The following is a 13,830-nucleotide window of genomic DNA, read 5'->3' on the forward strand; positions in this document are numbered from 1 at the left end:
GTCTTGGAAAACTTTTTGACAATATCTTTAATGTCCAATGTCGCACACACTTCATGTTCTATAGATAACATTGCTAAAGCTGAAAGTCTATCTTGCTTCATTGAGGATCGCAAATAGTTTTTAATAATCTTAAGTTTTGAAAACGACTGCTCACCCGTAGCTACAGTAACAGGTAGAGTTAGGAATATACGTACTATTATAATTAAGTTAAGAAATTAGTTTATACAAGATTATTTTCGTAAATATATTCAAGAATATCACTAGGACTTTTTTCTGCGGAAAAAAATGGTTGAATAGCTTTAATTTCTTCATATAAATCGGTTGCACTAATGTCAGTCTCTGAGCTGTTTATGTCTGTAAGGGCTTGATTCACTTTCTCACAATTGGTTTTAAGTTCATCATCGTTTTTAACTTTGGTTATGCCTATATTACACTAAACATGTCTGTGTGCTGTTGAAGTAATTGAAACCGTTCTTCAATTGCTGTTATGGCAGCATCCAAAATCTTAAAATAAAAATTGAGAAGTGAAGATTTTATGTTAAATTTTGGACTTTGATAGATTTTGCTCTTAAACCGATGTAAAAGGCTCCACAGGTCCTCCATTACTTCTTTCTTACTCAAAATATTCATATAAATTCAACACAAGTTGCTGCGTTTGGAAATTTAGCGTTTTTACAGGCATATCTTACAAATAATAATAATAAGTAATCTCAAAAATATACAAATAAGTTTCCGTTCGACGAAACTATAGCCAGACTTATGTAGTATAATGACAATATGTCGATTAGAAAATATTACTTTTCTCATTTGCTTAAAAATAAATATTTACCAGAAGTAATCAAATTAAGAGAGCAACAGTTAGTCGTTCTAACAGTAAATATGCTTGAAAATATATAATTTAAATGACATGAATAAAATTATTTAAAAACACGACAAATGAGCTAATGTTACTGTCAATGAAAATTATAAAGTTCAAAATTTGCAGTAAAGAACGTATCAAAGACCTGCCATATTATTGATCCTTGTTTATTTTATTATGATTTCTATGGACAAGCGGATTAATTTTGAAATACTAGTTTCTGTGAGTAAAAAAGAGACCTAGTATAAAAAGTAATTCGTGAATAACTTCATGCATGGGAAAAGATAAAGTGAACGTACTTATATTTAAATACACGCTAAATGTCTACCAACCACGAAAAAATGGCAGACACGCTTATAAAATCTGTGTTCAATGTATGTACACATAGCAGAGAACTAAAATTACCTGTGTCCATATATCCATATATACTCGTGACAGTTAAAGTGTTAAATTATTTTTAAGCAAAAATTGCCTGGGCTCGTGAATATTATTTTGGGTTATCTGATGAAAGTTATTATTCAAAAAAAAATCGGTTGCCTGTAAAGTCGGTTTTACGGGCGAAGATTTTACGTGACAACGTCTTTTTCTCGGTAGAATATTTATTGATAGGAATATTATTAAATTGCACAATAGGAACAAGGAATTGAATGAAAATAAGAATTGCATTACCGATTTATTAGGTATTTTATATATTATTTATATTTTATATATTATATTTTTATATTTTATTTTATATATTATTTATTTTATATTATATTATTGATCTTATTATTTTCTACAAAATTTATTTGAATTTTTTTTTCGATATATCAATTAGTTGCGGATATATCGATCATTGAAGCTATTGTTTGCTACCAGTATTTTATATATTTATTTTTTTCAGTTATAAAAAATTACTATTTCCAATTGTGTCTACCAAGTATGGTCACATGTATTTGCCTACATATTAAATAATAATAAGTACAGATAATGTTATGTGACGTTCACTTCTGATTATATATATTTTAATATTTTTAATTTTAAAGAATCAATTTGAAAATCAAAACACTTATTCAGATCGAAGGTTCAAATTTTTGCTAAATAAATTTGAAATTAATTAAAATTTGTAAATGTAAATGGTAAAGTTGAAAATTAAAACATTTACTAAAATTGGAATTTGAAATTCTTGCTAAACACAGTTAAATTCTAATTCCGCGCGTGGTGATTGGTCGGTTTAGTTCGTTTGTTTGGTCGCCCTGTTTTGACAGGTTAGAAGTTATAATTTGTTATTTTAAATGTTTGACTAGCAATACGCGCTGTTTCTTCTCAATCGACTGAATTACCTATAAACCTATAAACCTATAAACCTATAAACTCAGTTTCTCAACTTTTGTGTCAATCTAACAATTAATCAATCAATCATAGTTCACGATAATGAAAAATATTAGTGTACAATTATTTACCTTTATTGTTGTAGTTGTTGTAAATGACGAATCTAAGCACTCCACATTTTCACTACAGACACAGCTAACGATACTTTCAACGATTTTCAACTTTAGCGATTCAACGCGCCTAATTCTCTAGTGCCGCGCGCAGCGGACCGATCATGTTTGAGTGGGAGAGAGACGCAAGGCATTCGCCGGTCCGGCGGGCCTCTCTCTCGTTCGGCGACTCACTGTAACAGACGTGAGCAGGCGTTACACTTTTTCTTAAATGACTCCGAGCCACAACCTAATTTAAGACGTTGTCACGTCAAAATCCCATGGGAATATGTTTCCTAAAGAACCCCAGCTTTTTGTTTTGTCTACTAAGAATTCTGTGAATAAATCTCCGAACTAAAAAAGTATGCTTAACTCAATCCTGTCTATAAAGGTTACATCTTCAAAAACATCTGATTATAAATATCCAATCCCTAAGTATAAAACAAGTATGTAAAAAGAGGAAGACGGAAGAAAATAATCTCTTGTACATTATTTCTTACAACCTAAGTGAAGTTAACCTAAATATATTCCTTCTAAAATATTAAGCGTTATAACGGAAGAAACAATGTAAAAAGGATCATAAAATATTTTACAACCACTTATTGAGCAAAACCATTTCCTGCTGCATTCACTTTTTTATAAAAGGTCTAACTACATTTCTGGTCTTTTATTAACAAGGTAAATTATTGCCTATAAACCATTATTCGTTCAATTTTCATGTACGGATATTTATGTCCTTTTTCTCGGTAAAAAAATAGTGCTTAGCTGTAAAAGTTTAAGTGTAAGATTTTAAACGGTGTTGGACATATTTTTAAGGAACCTTTTACGTTGGTACTACCTAATAGTTTTTGCTCAATTGTTCTGCACATTATATAAATATATACAACCCGCATTTCCATATCCAACGGGTAATAATCATCAACGACAGTAACTTTAACGCCACATTTTTAATATCTGATAGTCCAGCTGCTTCTTTATATACCAAAGAAGAATGATCACTTATAGAGCCTTCAGAGAGTTCATATCAAGACTTCAAAGCATTTTGAACGGATTTGAAGGTAATTATTTGACAAAACACGTTTAAAGCTTAAAAATAGCGATTTATTAATGTTAATTAACTAATTTATTTATTTGCAGCCTATAATGCATACATTCCTTACTATGGTATATAGCCAACCACTGGAATACAAGAAATCCGTTATTTCTTTTTATTTATCACGATCACGGTTAGATTCAAAGGTATCATCATCTGGCAGTGTCGTCGTAATGTTTGGTGGCGATTTATTAGGAGAACCTAAACCAAAACAATTTTTTGCATATCAGGCGTGTATCGCAATAAAAAAAAGGGTTCAGTAGACGGTAATGTAGACTAGCGCGAAGCTTTATATTAATCAAAAACATTGCTGTTTTTTTTACAATTTCATAGTACAGTATTGCCCAAAATAAACAGTACTGAAACTGAAACATAGATGTCTCTTTGTGCGCGCTGTCATATTCAAATTAACTAGTATAGACCTGTCAAGTAATCCTTAATCAATTAATTATTAAGGCCTAATTGTTAAAAATGGTGTTATGTACAGAGGAGAAAGTGTTTCTTGTGGAGCATTATTTTCGCTCATTCGGAATCGGCCGATGTAATAGTCCAAGTCTGCAATACGTGTGTGATCAATTCACACAACGGTTTAATAAACGTTCTCAAAGTAATGCTGTAATTTTGAAGGTTGAAGGTTGTTTCGTTGTGCCAACGAAAAAGAAACTCAGGGCGTCCCAGGACAGTTAACAACAACGATAACCATGAACGTGTTTTTGAGCGAATCTTGGAAAATCCGAAAGCCCGCCAGTCAAGAACAGCGTTGCATCTTGTCTTAAAACGAACTTCCTTGCAAAGAATCCTGAAGGAGCTGAGTGTATTTTCGTATACAGTAAAGTGGAATATTGTGCCAGAATTCTTGCATTAAAGTATGAAAATTCTGAATTTAAAAAAAAATTGTTTTCAGACGAAGCACATTTTCATTTGTCGATTTCTGGGCTTTGCAGACCAGATGAAGTTCAGGAAGTTACTTTACATAGCGCAAAAGTAAGTGTCTGGTGTGCAGTTTCGGAACACGGAATCATTGGTCCATACTTTATCGGAGAAAATGGTAGGCAAGTTACACTTAATCAACAGAGATACATACTGCTGACTAGTATGCAACGATATTGCATCCTCTTATTGAGTCATGTTTGCCAGAAGATACGATTCGACTATGGCATAGATCTTCACAGTTTTTAAGGCCTTATCTTTCCGTGTCTATGGAAAATATCGGAGAAACTGCAGAAGTTACAACTTTAGAAACAAGATTGAGTGGGTTGATGAGCTTTTTACAGAGGGAAGTTAAAGATGAACAAAAAATTGATTTATCAACGAAAGGTTTTGGTTTACCGAATGAAAATAAATTTAAAATAGCCTCGTTGCCAAGAAAAATGTGAAATTACCTAAGCAAGGAACTGATCAGCTCTTAGCGACCTCTGCTAGGTTAGTAAATTATGAGGTTTACAGGTGTATATTTTGTGAAGGGTGGCATGACAGTACAAATTGTTTTAAAGTTAAATTGTTACAAAAATTTACTATGGAACCGAAACGTCGAACATTGTCAGAAAAAAAGCCTGTTTTCGATGTCTGAAAGTAATACATTCTTAAAAGTGTAGAGGACGTTTGAACTGTATATTATGCTGTAAATCACATGCTGTTTTAATGTGTCCTAATTTGCCTATTAATAAAATTGATACATCGACCTCAAGTAGTACCCGTTTGGAAGAAAATATAACTGAGACGCTTGCTAATTTAAACAATACACAGGTTTTCTTTACAAACTCTGCGAATAAACCTAAGAAATGCACATGGTACTAAACAATTAAGGGCACTTATTGAGACTGGATCACAGAGAACATATATTTTACTTAGTACCGCGCAAGAAATGGGTTTTTCTGTTTTTCTGGATTGTACATGCATTATTTGGAAGTAGAAATACTTCTGAACAACGACATAAATTGTACGAGGTAACTGCGTGTGAAAGAATCTACGCTTGTTCATTTGAGGCCTAAAGCTATGGTTTGTTAGAACAGTGCGCAGCGCACAGCATACACGTACAGCAGAATCTGTTGTACTCGACTCACGGCAGTATTGGTTGAGTCAGTTTGTTAGATTAATTCGCATAAATATTCTGTCGCTCTGAAAACAAGTTTAGAAATTAGTTTCACGTTTATTCTCTCAAAGGTTGTACGTTTAAAAAAATAATTCTCGCAAATTTAACGCAATAATTTTATTACTCCAAGAAGAGTAATTCCTCCCTATGAGGACGAAGAAGAGTTGATAACGTTAAATCTAAATAAAAGAAATAAAAATGTAAACGAAATTTTCTCATGTTTAATACAGAAATTAATAGTAGAAGAAAAATTGTTTTAAAACGAAAAAAAATTTCAAGAATATTTTAGACTTTCCAGGGATTTATTTGGAACTGTCTTACAATTTGTACTATGGTATAATTTCACTATTTGAGAGAGTGAGTCATCGTTTAAAGCCCCAGAAATGCGGAAAGCTGTTTGGAAATCCAGTGACGTACACTTACTTTTATTTTAACGTTAATTATATTTTATTTTTCAAATATTAATGTTCGAAATAGGCCACAATATATTTATTTACAAGTTTTTACTGACGTTTCGATCTCTATATCCAAAGACCGCTTTCAAATATATAAATGATAGTTATATTTATTTTATTTGTTTATTATTATATATTTTTATAATCTTATATTGTTTATTTTTTTTTCTATCTTTAAAAACGGAATAGAGATCGAAACGTCAATGTATTAAACATGTAAATAGATATATTGTGGCTTATGTTCAACCTTCTTCCTAAAAATACAGAATGCCACAAACAAGCAGCTATAGAAAAATAAATATATCTGTCATTTGTATATTTGAAAACGGTCTCTTTATAGAGATCGAAACGTCCGTAAATTAAACATTTGAATAAATATATTGTGGCTTATTCCCAACATCATTTCTAAAAATACAGAACGACGAGCGAAAAGCCATAGAAAATAAATAGTACTATCATTTGTATAATTGAAAACGGTCTCTGGATATAGAGATCGACACGTCAATAAATAAACATATGAATAAATATTTTGCGGCTCATTCCCTACATTCCCCTAAAAATACAGAATGCCACAAACAAAAAGCTATAAAAAAAGTAATTTTGCAGAAAGTTTACTGATACCAACCGGCTGTCGCGGAAGTTACGCTAAAACGTCTTTTGACGTGACCCGTCCTTAAAGAGTTACACAATGAAATTTTTTTAAAACAAATTTTAAGACAGTTTCCACACCACCTCAGAGGTATGTCTTGTGGCGCGATACTTTTTTTAAATGGGTGTTCGCCAAGACCCATATTGTCTTATTAAATAAAATGAACAAAACACTTAAACAGTATAAAACAAAACAAAATAAAATCCTATAAAACAAAATAAAATTCTATAAAAACAAAATAAAAATAATGTTTGATGTGTTTAAACACAAACACTATACACACTTACTATGTTCTTCTCGTTTTTTTTGTTTTTGGTTTTTTTATGCTGATTTTCTTATTAAACTATTAGAAAATATTATTCACTGTCTAAACCTGAAGATGCAGTGCTGCTATCGCTGTCATTATCTTCACCACCTGGTGTAATTATAATTGGCTCTAGTAAAACTTTTATATAAGTGTCAAGTTCCCACATACGATGTTCTTCTTTAATTATGTGGCCTATACATTTAGCCCATTTCTCTGGAGTTACATGGAGGATTGCTTGAATCAAAAGTTTCTTAATTTCGTTTAATTTGAACGTTTTGTTATTGCGTGCTACTTCTCCTTTCACTTGCTCCCAGATAAGTTCAATGGGATTAAGTTCGCAATGATAAGGTGGCAGACGCAGAACTTTGACACCATAATCTTTTGCAGTTTCATCTACAGCATATTTAAGATATTTAATTTGCCTTAACCGTGCAATGTCAAGGAGCTAAATTTTGAGCATTGATTCTTCGTATGCAATCCCCTTTTCTGTAAGCCATTGTTGAATCCTCCCTTTCAATTTCTTTAATAATCACCTGTTTTTTTCGACTCAAATTGAAGAAAACCATCATCAAGAAACCCTGTATCACTTCCTATATGGGTGACGATTAAACGTAGTCCCTTTTCTGATGGAGCTTTTAATCCTGTATATCAGCCTTCTATAAATGCTTCGCGTTTACTTTTGACATTTAAATCTTGCCAAACTTTTCCAACTGTATAACCTTTTCCAACCTTGGTTAATCCAGGTTTCATCCAAATAATATATTTTGCATCCAGTGCTGCAAATTTTTCGTATTTCTTCTAAATATTTTCTTCTCCACAGAATAATTTCATTTTTTTCTAATAGCATACTTTTTCTGTTGCGTTTTACGTATCGAAAGTTCATTTCGTGCATGGTCCTGATTAAGACCCTACGAGATATCTTGGGTAAAGAGTCATCATTTTCGAGCTCTTGAGAAATTTTTTTCAGTGTTGGAATTTCACTCCGAAAATAAAATGAATTAATTTTTCGAAGTATAATATTCCTTGTCTCGTCATCCAAAACAATGCTTTTCCTACCTCTAGTTTTACCTTTTTCTTGCTTTTTATTTTCCGATGTATTTTTAAGTACACGATAAATACAGCTAACGGATACTTTTGTTAAACTGCTACAAATGTCGACCGCTTGGCTAACGTTTAATGCCATTTTTCTGCCGACAATTCCTTCATAAACGTTTCGTCTCATTACCTTCTCTTCGGAAGTTAATATTTTCCGTCTCTTTTGCGGCTTTTCATTCTTGGAATCAACATCAGAATTTTGCTGTCTTCTCTTGGAACAACTCGGTTTTTCGTCCATTGTATTTCAATAATCTGGATATATACTATAATATACAATAATTTCAAAGAATATAACTAAATATTTACTATAAAACGACAAACTATAATAGAGTAAGATCTCAGAGCGATCAGACATAACTTATTTTCACACAGATGAAACCTTAGAGTCTGAGTAGCGTCTCGTGTGCTTTGAATACCTGCGTATTTATGAAACTTGCTGAGTGACACCTGGGCAGGTACCAGGTGAGAAAGGTAACTAAAAATAAGAGCTATTTAACTTAAATTTACATAACTGATTTTTATACATATTTTGTAGAATATTATTTTGAAAATACTGTAATAAGTGTCAGACACTTGTCATGGACCAAAACTTTTGTCAGACGCTTTAAAGCTCCACTAAAATTAAATGAACTTTACTTACTTTTACAAGTCTGATTTTTAAATAGAGATGCAAAAATATTTAATCGGATCGAAAACAGTAAGTATTCTTAATGTATTTGAATTTTTTACTCTGAGGCTCATGCGCACAGCACTCTCGCGCTCATACTTCTGGTTAACTAATTTTTGTGTTTGAGGGATGTTTGGTCATTTTAATTTTTCTGACTGATTAAATATAACTTTATTATAGTTCCATTACTAACATATTTAAAAATCAGACATGTAAAAGTAAGTAAAGTACATTTAATTTTAGTGGAGCTTTAAAGCGCCTGACAAAAGTTCTGGTCCATGACAAGTGTCTGACACTTATTACAGTATTTTTAAAATAATATTCTACAAAATATGTATAAAAATCAGTTATGTAAATTTAAGTTAAATAGCTCTTATTTTTAGTTACCTTTCTCACCTGGTACCTGCCCAGGTGTCACTCAGCAAGTTTCATAAATACGCAGGTATTCAAAGCACACGAGACGCTACTCAGACTCTAAGGTTTCATCTGTGTGAAAATAAGTTATGTCTGATCGCTCTGGGATCTTGGACTATAACACTCTTATTATCAATAACACGTTTTATCAATACTACAATACAGTATTGATAAAACAGTATTGACAACAATAAGTTTACAAACTTATCACATAAAATATACTCATAAAAACACATGCACTATTTACCCATAGAAACACCAATGTTTTCTTTGTTCAGTTCTTCGGCAAAAAATAATAAAAACTAGTTTTACTGCATGTCTGGATCCGAATTGTAAAACCGAGTTCCCTCGCTAATTCCAACATTGCCAAACGATTGAAAAATAATGTTTTAAAATATCGATTTTTATTTTATAAATTTAAATACGTAACGAAACGGAACATATAAATAAAATTTATTTTATTACAATTTTGTGCTTAATTTTTACTATTGAAAAAATCATGTTTTTTGGTATTTTTATGACGGTAATAATCGCTGCGTGGAAGAATACAGGTTTTGTATGACCATAATTACTACTTGTGAACAAGATTTGGCTACACTGTACGACAACTCCTGGTCAGTTTTTCTATAGAGAAGCACAAATAAATATACTACTTTATATATTCTGTAATTTCTTATGAGGAAATGCAAATTGCAATCGAGAAAACAGGCAGTTTTCGAGGGCCGCTGTGTACATTTAAATTTGAGGATATTCCGCGTTTAAACTATGATATCACTCTTCTGAATTGAGGGTTTCTACTTTAGATCCACTAGTCTTTTATCTTCCTCGGGAGAAAATTTAGGCATCACTTAATTATTACAATAATAATAACTACATAAAAATACAATAATTATATTTTCGGTATAGATGTGTATGCTGTGAGCTCAGCTGAACGTTTACGTCCAAATCAAATCGCAGTTGATTCCAGCGCACACCGTCGACGTACACGGCTATTGCTCTGCGTTCGACTGACTGTGAGTTATGCGTCGCTCACTGTTCTCACAAACCATAGCTTTAGATCCACCAAAAATTTTTGCAGATGTCTCTTCTATTCATTTGGATTTTGTTTGGAGCTGATATTGTAGGCAAATTGTATACAGGGAAGAAATATCAGTTACAGGTCTTGCAGCAGTTGAAACTTTATTAGGTTGGACTCTTACTGGCAAGGTGTCGGCAGTTGCTTTTAATTTTAGTACAAGTATGATTACATTTTCGTTGTTTGTTGATAATTCTTCTGTAGCGAAACTCTGGGAAACTAAAATAAATTTTAGTGTAAATACCAATATTCATGTTTTGTTTAATTACACAATATCAGAAATTATTCAGTTCAAACGTACATAATATTTTTATTCACATTCAAATCAAGAAATCTTTGGGTTCTTGGTTGGACTGCACAAAGTTCGTGGCTCCATGAATGGCATTTGGTGCATTGGATCATGTCTCTAGTTCTTTTTTCCTTGTAAAATGAACAGAACCACTCATCAACACACATATCTATAACCAGGTCAGGTTGATTTGAGTTTAAAGTGGCATTTAGAAGAACAGACTCTGTAGGATTTTCACATTTCTTTTTTGCTTCGCAAGTTATTCTTGACAGCTTCTTTGTTCCTTTTAAAACAAATTTACCTTCTAGTTTTATTATTGGAGCACTTACTTAAGTTTTTTGAAAGATTTCGGTGTATCCTTCCCCAATTTCATTTTTATTTGTTTTATCTGTTCCTGCGCTAACTGTAACTGTTTACCTAATTCTAATTCATTTTGATAGGGACTTTCTGTCAAAACCATTGTCTTTTGTGCTGATTACTTTTTGTGGATTTTAGGATGAGGCTTCGGTATCGGGAAAATTGAATAAATTGAAATGTTAAGTTTTGGACTTGCTTCACGAGTTTTCTTAGTAGGCCTAGTGGGTGTAGTAGTAGTAACTCTCTTTAGGACTAGATAGTTTAGCCCAAATTTTTTCGTACTCTATATTAGCTCCTGTTGTAGACCTAAGTGATTTCTTGTTTGTCTCATTAGACTATTCATTTTCACTATCTTTGCGAATTTCACTGCCTTCATGGTCACTTAAATTTTTAGTCGCACAAAAGTCATGATCTTTGAAGACGATTCGATCAACAGGCCATACTCCACTTGTTCGGAAATCATTAACTTTTTTTCATTAACAATTTCAATGCTTGCTGCTCTCCCATAAGCTTGAGAAATCAAGTCAGCTACGTGAAGATATATAACATCCAGGGTTAGAACAAAGTCACTTTTTGTGATTGTGAATTGATTGAGTGTAGTAGCCTTTAAAAAGCTTAAAGAAAGATTTATCCAAAGGCTGCATGCGATGGGTCGTATGCACAGGCAATTGTAGCAATATTATACCGTACTGTTTAGCACGTAAAATTGCTTCAAGATTCTTGGAGTGCGTTGTATGCCCATCCAGTACCAAAAGAACTTTTTTTTCTACTGTTGGGTTTCATCATCATCATGCAACCTCTTCTGTCCACTGCTGGACATAGGTCTCTCCCATTTTTCGCCACTCTTCACGGTTCTGTGCTTCTTGTTGCCATTTCTTGAATATTATTCTAATGTCGTCCATCCAGCGTGTTGGTGGTCGTCCTCTGCTGCGTTTGTCTTCTCGTGGGCACCAGTCAATTAGTTTTCTGGTCCATCTTGTGTCTTTCAGTCTCGCTATGTGACCTGCCCAATTCCATTTCAGCTTGGCTATACGTTCGACGACATCACTGATACCTGCTCTTTTCCTTGATTCCTTATTTTGTCTTTTTTTTGTCACGCCGAGAATTGATCCTTCCATGCGCCTTTGTGCCACTCGCATTTTTAGTGCTGTTGTTTTTTTATGAGCGTGAGAGTTTCTGCTCCGTATGTCATAATAGGAAGAACGCATTGGTCAAATGTCTTCCGTTTCATACCTAGCGGGATGTTGCTCTTAAAGATGTCTCTTAGTGAACCATACATCGCCTAAGCAAGTGTTATTCGTCGTTGAAATTCGCAGGTCTGGTTGTTCTTGCCTGTTCTGATTTCATGACTGTTGGGTTTACAGAATCAATAAAATGCTGGAGCCATTTAACGAAGAGATCACTAGTGATGTAGCCTGATTCTGATATCTCAACCATAATCTTTGGTGAAGCACCTACCCTCAAATCATTGTTCATTCGCACACTCTTAAATATAAGCATAGATGGAACGTAAATTCCTGAACCATTCGCCAAGCAAACAACTGTCGTGTTGACTCCACGTTCTCCACTGGACACTGACCCAACTTGTCTTTTACCTTTTTTTGCGAAAACTTTTTGGCATTTGTTCTGCATAGTGCTTACACCTGTTTCGTCAACGTTAAATATGCGAGTTGCATCAATATTTTTCTCATCCACAATTTTTTCCAAAAGGTCAAAAAAAACGTGAAAATTTTTTTTATTGAATCCTTTTACGCGCATCATGGACGTTACTTGAGGTACTCTCAGTGAGATTATGTCTTTATGCCGAGCTTTGAAAGCATAAAACCACTTTTTTCCTGCCATTTGGGATTCTTTATTAAAAATATGTGGTATTTGATTTCTCTCGGCGACTTAAAATGCAAGTCGTCGGACATCATCGATCGTGAGGCCAAACATTAACCTCTCCAGCTTTTAAAATGTGATCAACTAGCTCCTTCTCCCCTGCTGTTGGTAACACACTGCTCTTCATTAAATATTTGTTCTACTGTTGGAACTACTTTATTTCCTGTTTTTGCATCAAAGTCGCCCATAAGAATTAAGGATTCTTCATGACGGATATTGTCCAGAATAGATTTGTATTTATTTATGGAATTGCTCCCTTGCCCTTATAGTATTGTTATTTAAGTTAATATCTATTTCTCGCGAATGAAATTTGTGTATTGACTTGTCGGCAAGTGCTGTCAGTTTTTCTATTCGTAAAAATAGTACTACTTTGTGAAATTCTTTTATAAATTAATATTCTAGTCACTTGGTGACCATTTTATGGTGCAGAACGATTTGTTCAAGTTAGTCATGCAGAATTATATTTACTTCGCTTAATTTATGAAGCTTTTCGTTTTGTTAGAATCTATGAAATCTCGATTTCATGGATTCTTTAAACATTCCTTTAATATAAGTGTAAAATTCCTAAAAGTTATTGACAGTAAAGTTTTTATACTGTTTAAATGAGTTTTTGAACTGCTCATAATTTTCTACGTCTAGATAACTTCCATCGTTTCGGAGAACCATCGCTGACTGCGTTAGTGTTTTTGTTAAGTTATGAGCATTTAAAAATTTTCAGTTATCGCCTGCAATTACATAGAACTAATATTCAAAATTGATGTACAATTCAATAAGTAATAGAAAATGAATATGTTATTTCTAATAATGAATTTTGATTGGTATTAAAAGTTATGAAGCAGTTTATTTATAATTTTTTGTTTTCATATGTTTTAATATATATTGGGCATAAATAAGAAAGAATTTGTGACAGTTTTTATACTGTCTGGCTCATTTAGTTGGAAACATTCATTTTAAATGTAAACTTTTATAAATGTAAACTTTTTAAATGTAAACATAGACGTTTATTAACTTTTTTTGGAAAAGTTCGACTAAAGTAATAAGTAAAGTATAATAGTCCAGGAAATGAAGCATTTCACCTCGCAATTTTTTCGTCCTGCTTGGATAGACTTGAAATTTTAACAGAAGGTAGGTAATAGC

At 32.7% G+C, this 13,830-nt stretch overlaps 1 protein-coding gene across 1 annotated transcript; it reads right to left on the bottom strand.

Annotated features, from left to right (window-relative positions):
* Positions 1–12,105: 12,105 nt before the first annotated feature.
* Positions 12,106–12,654, bottom strand: LOC140448767 (uncharacterized). Its single transcript, XM_072541882.1, has one exon. The coding sequence runs from the start codon at positions 12,652–12,654 to the stop codon at positions 12,106–12,108; it is 549 nt and encodes a 182-aa protein (XP_072397983.1).
* Between the last annotated feature and the right edge of the window lie 1,176 nt (positions 12,655–13,830).

Source organism: Diabrotica undecimpunctata, chromosome 8 (assembly GCF_040954645.1).
Source record: "Diabrotica undecimpunctata isolate CICGRU chromosome 8, icDiaUnde3, whole genome shotgun sequence".
Classification (NCBI taxonomy): Eukaryota; Metazoa; Arthropoda; class Insecta; order Coleoptera; family Chrysomelidae; genus Diabrotica; species Diabrotica undecimpunctata.

Excerpts from the sequence above, each read along its gene's own strand:
- LOC140448767 (XM_072541882.1), bottom strand. The coding sequence starts at position 12,654 with ATGGCAGGAAAAAAGTGGTTTTATGCTTTCAAAGCTCGGCATAAAGAC.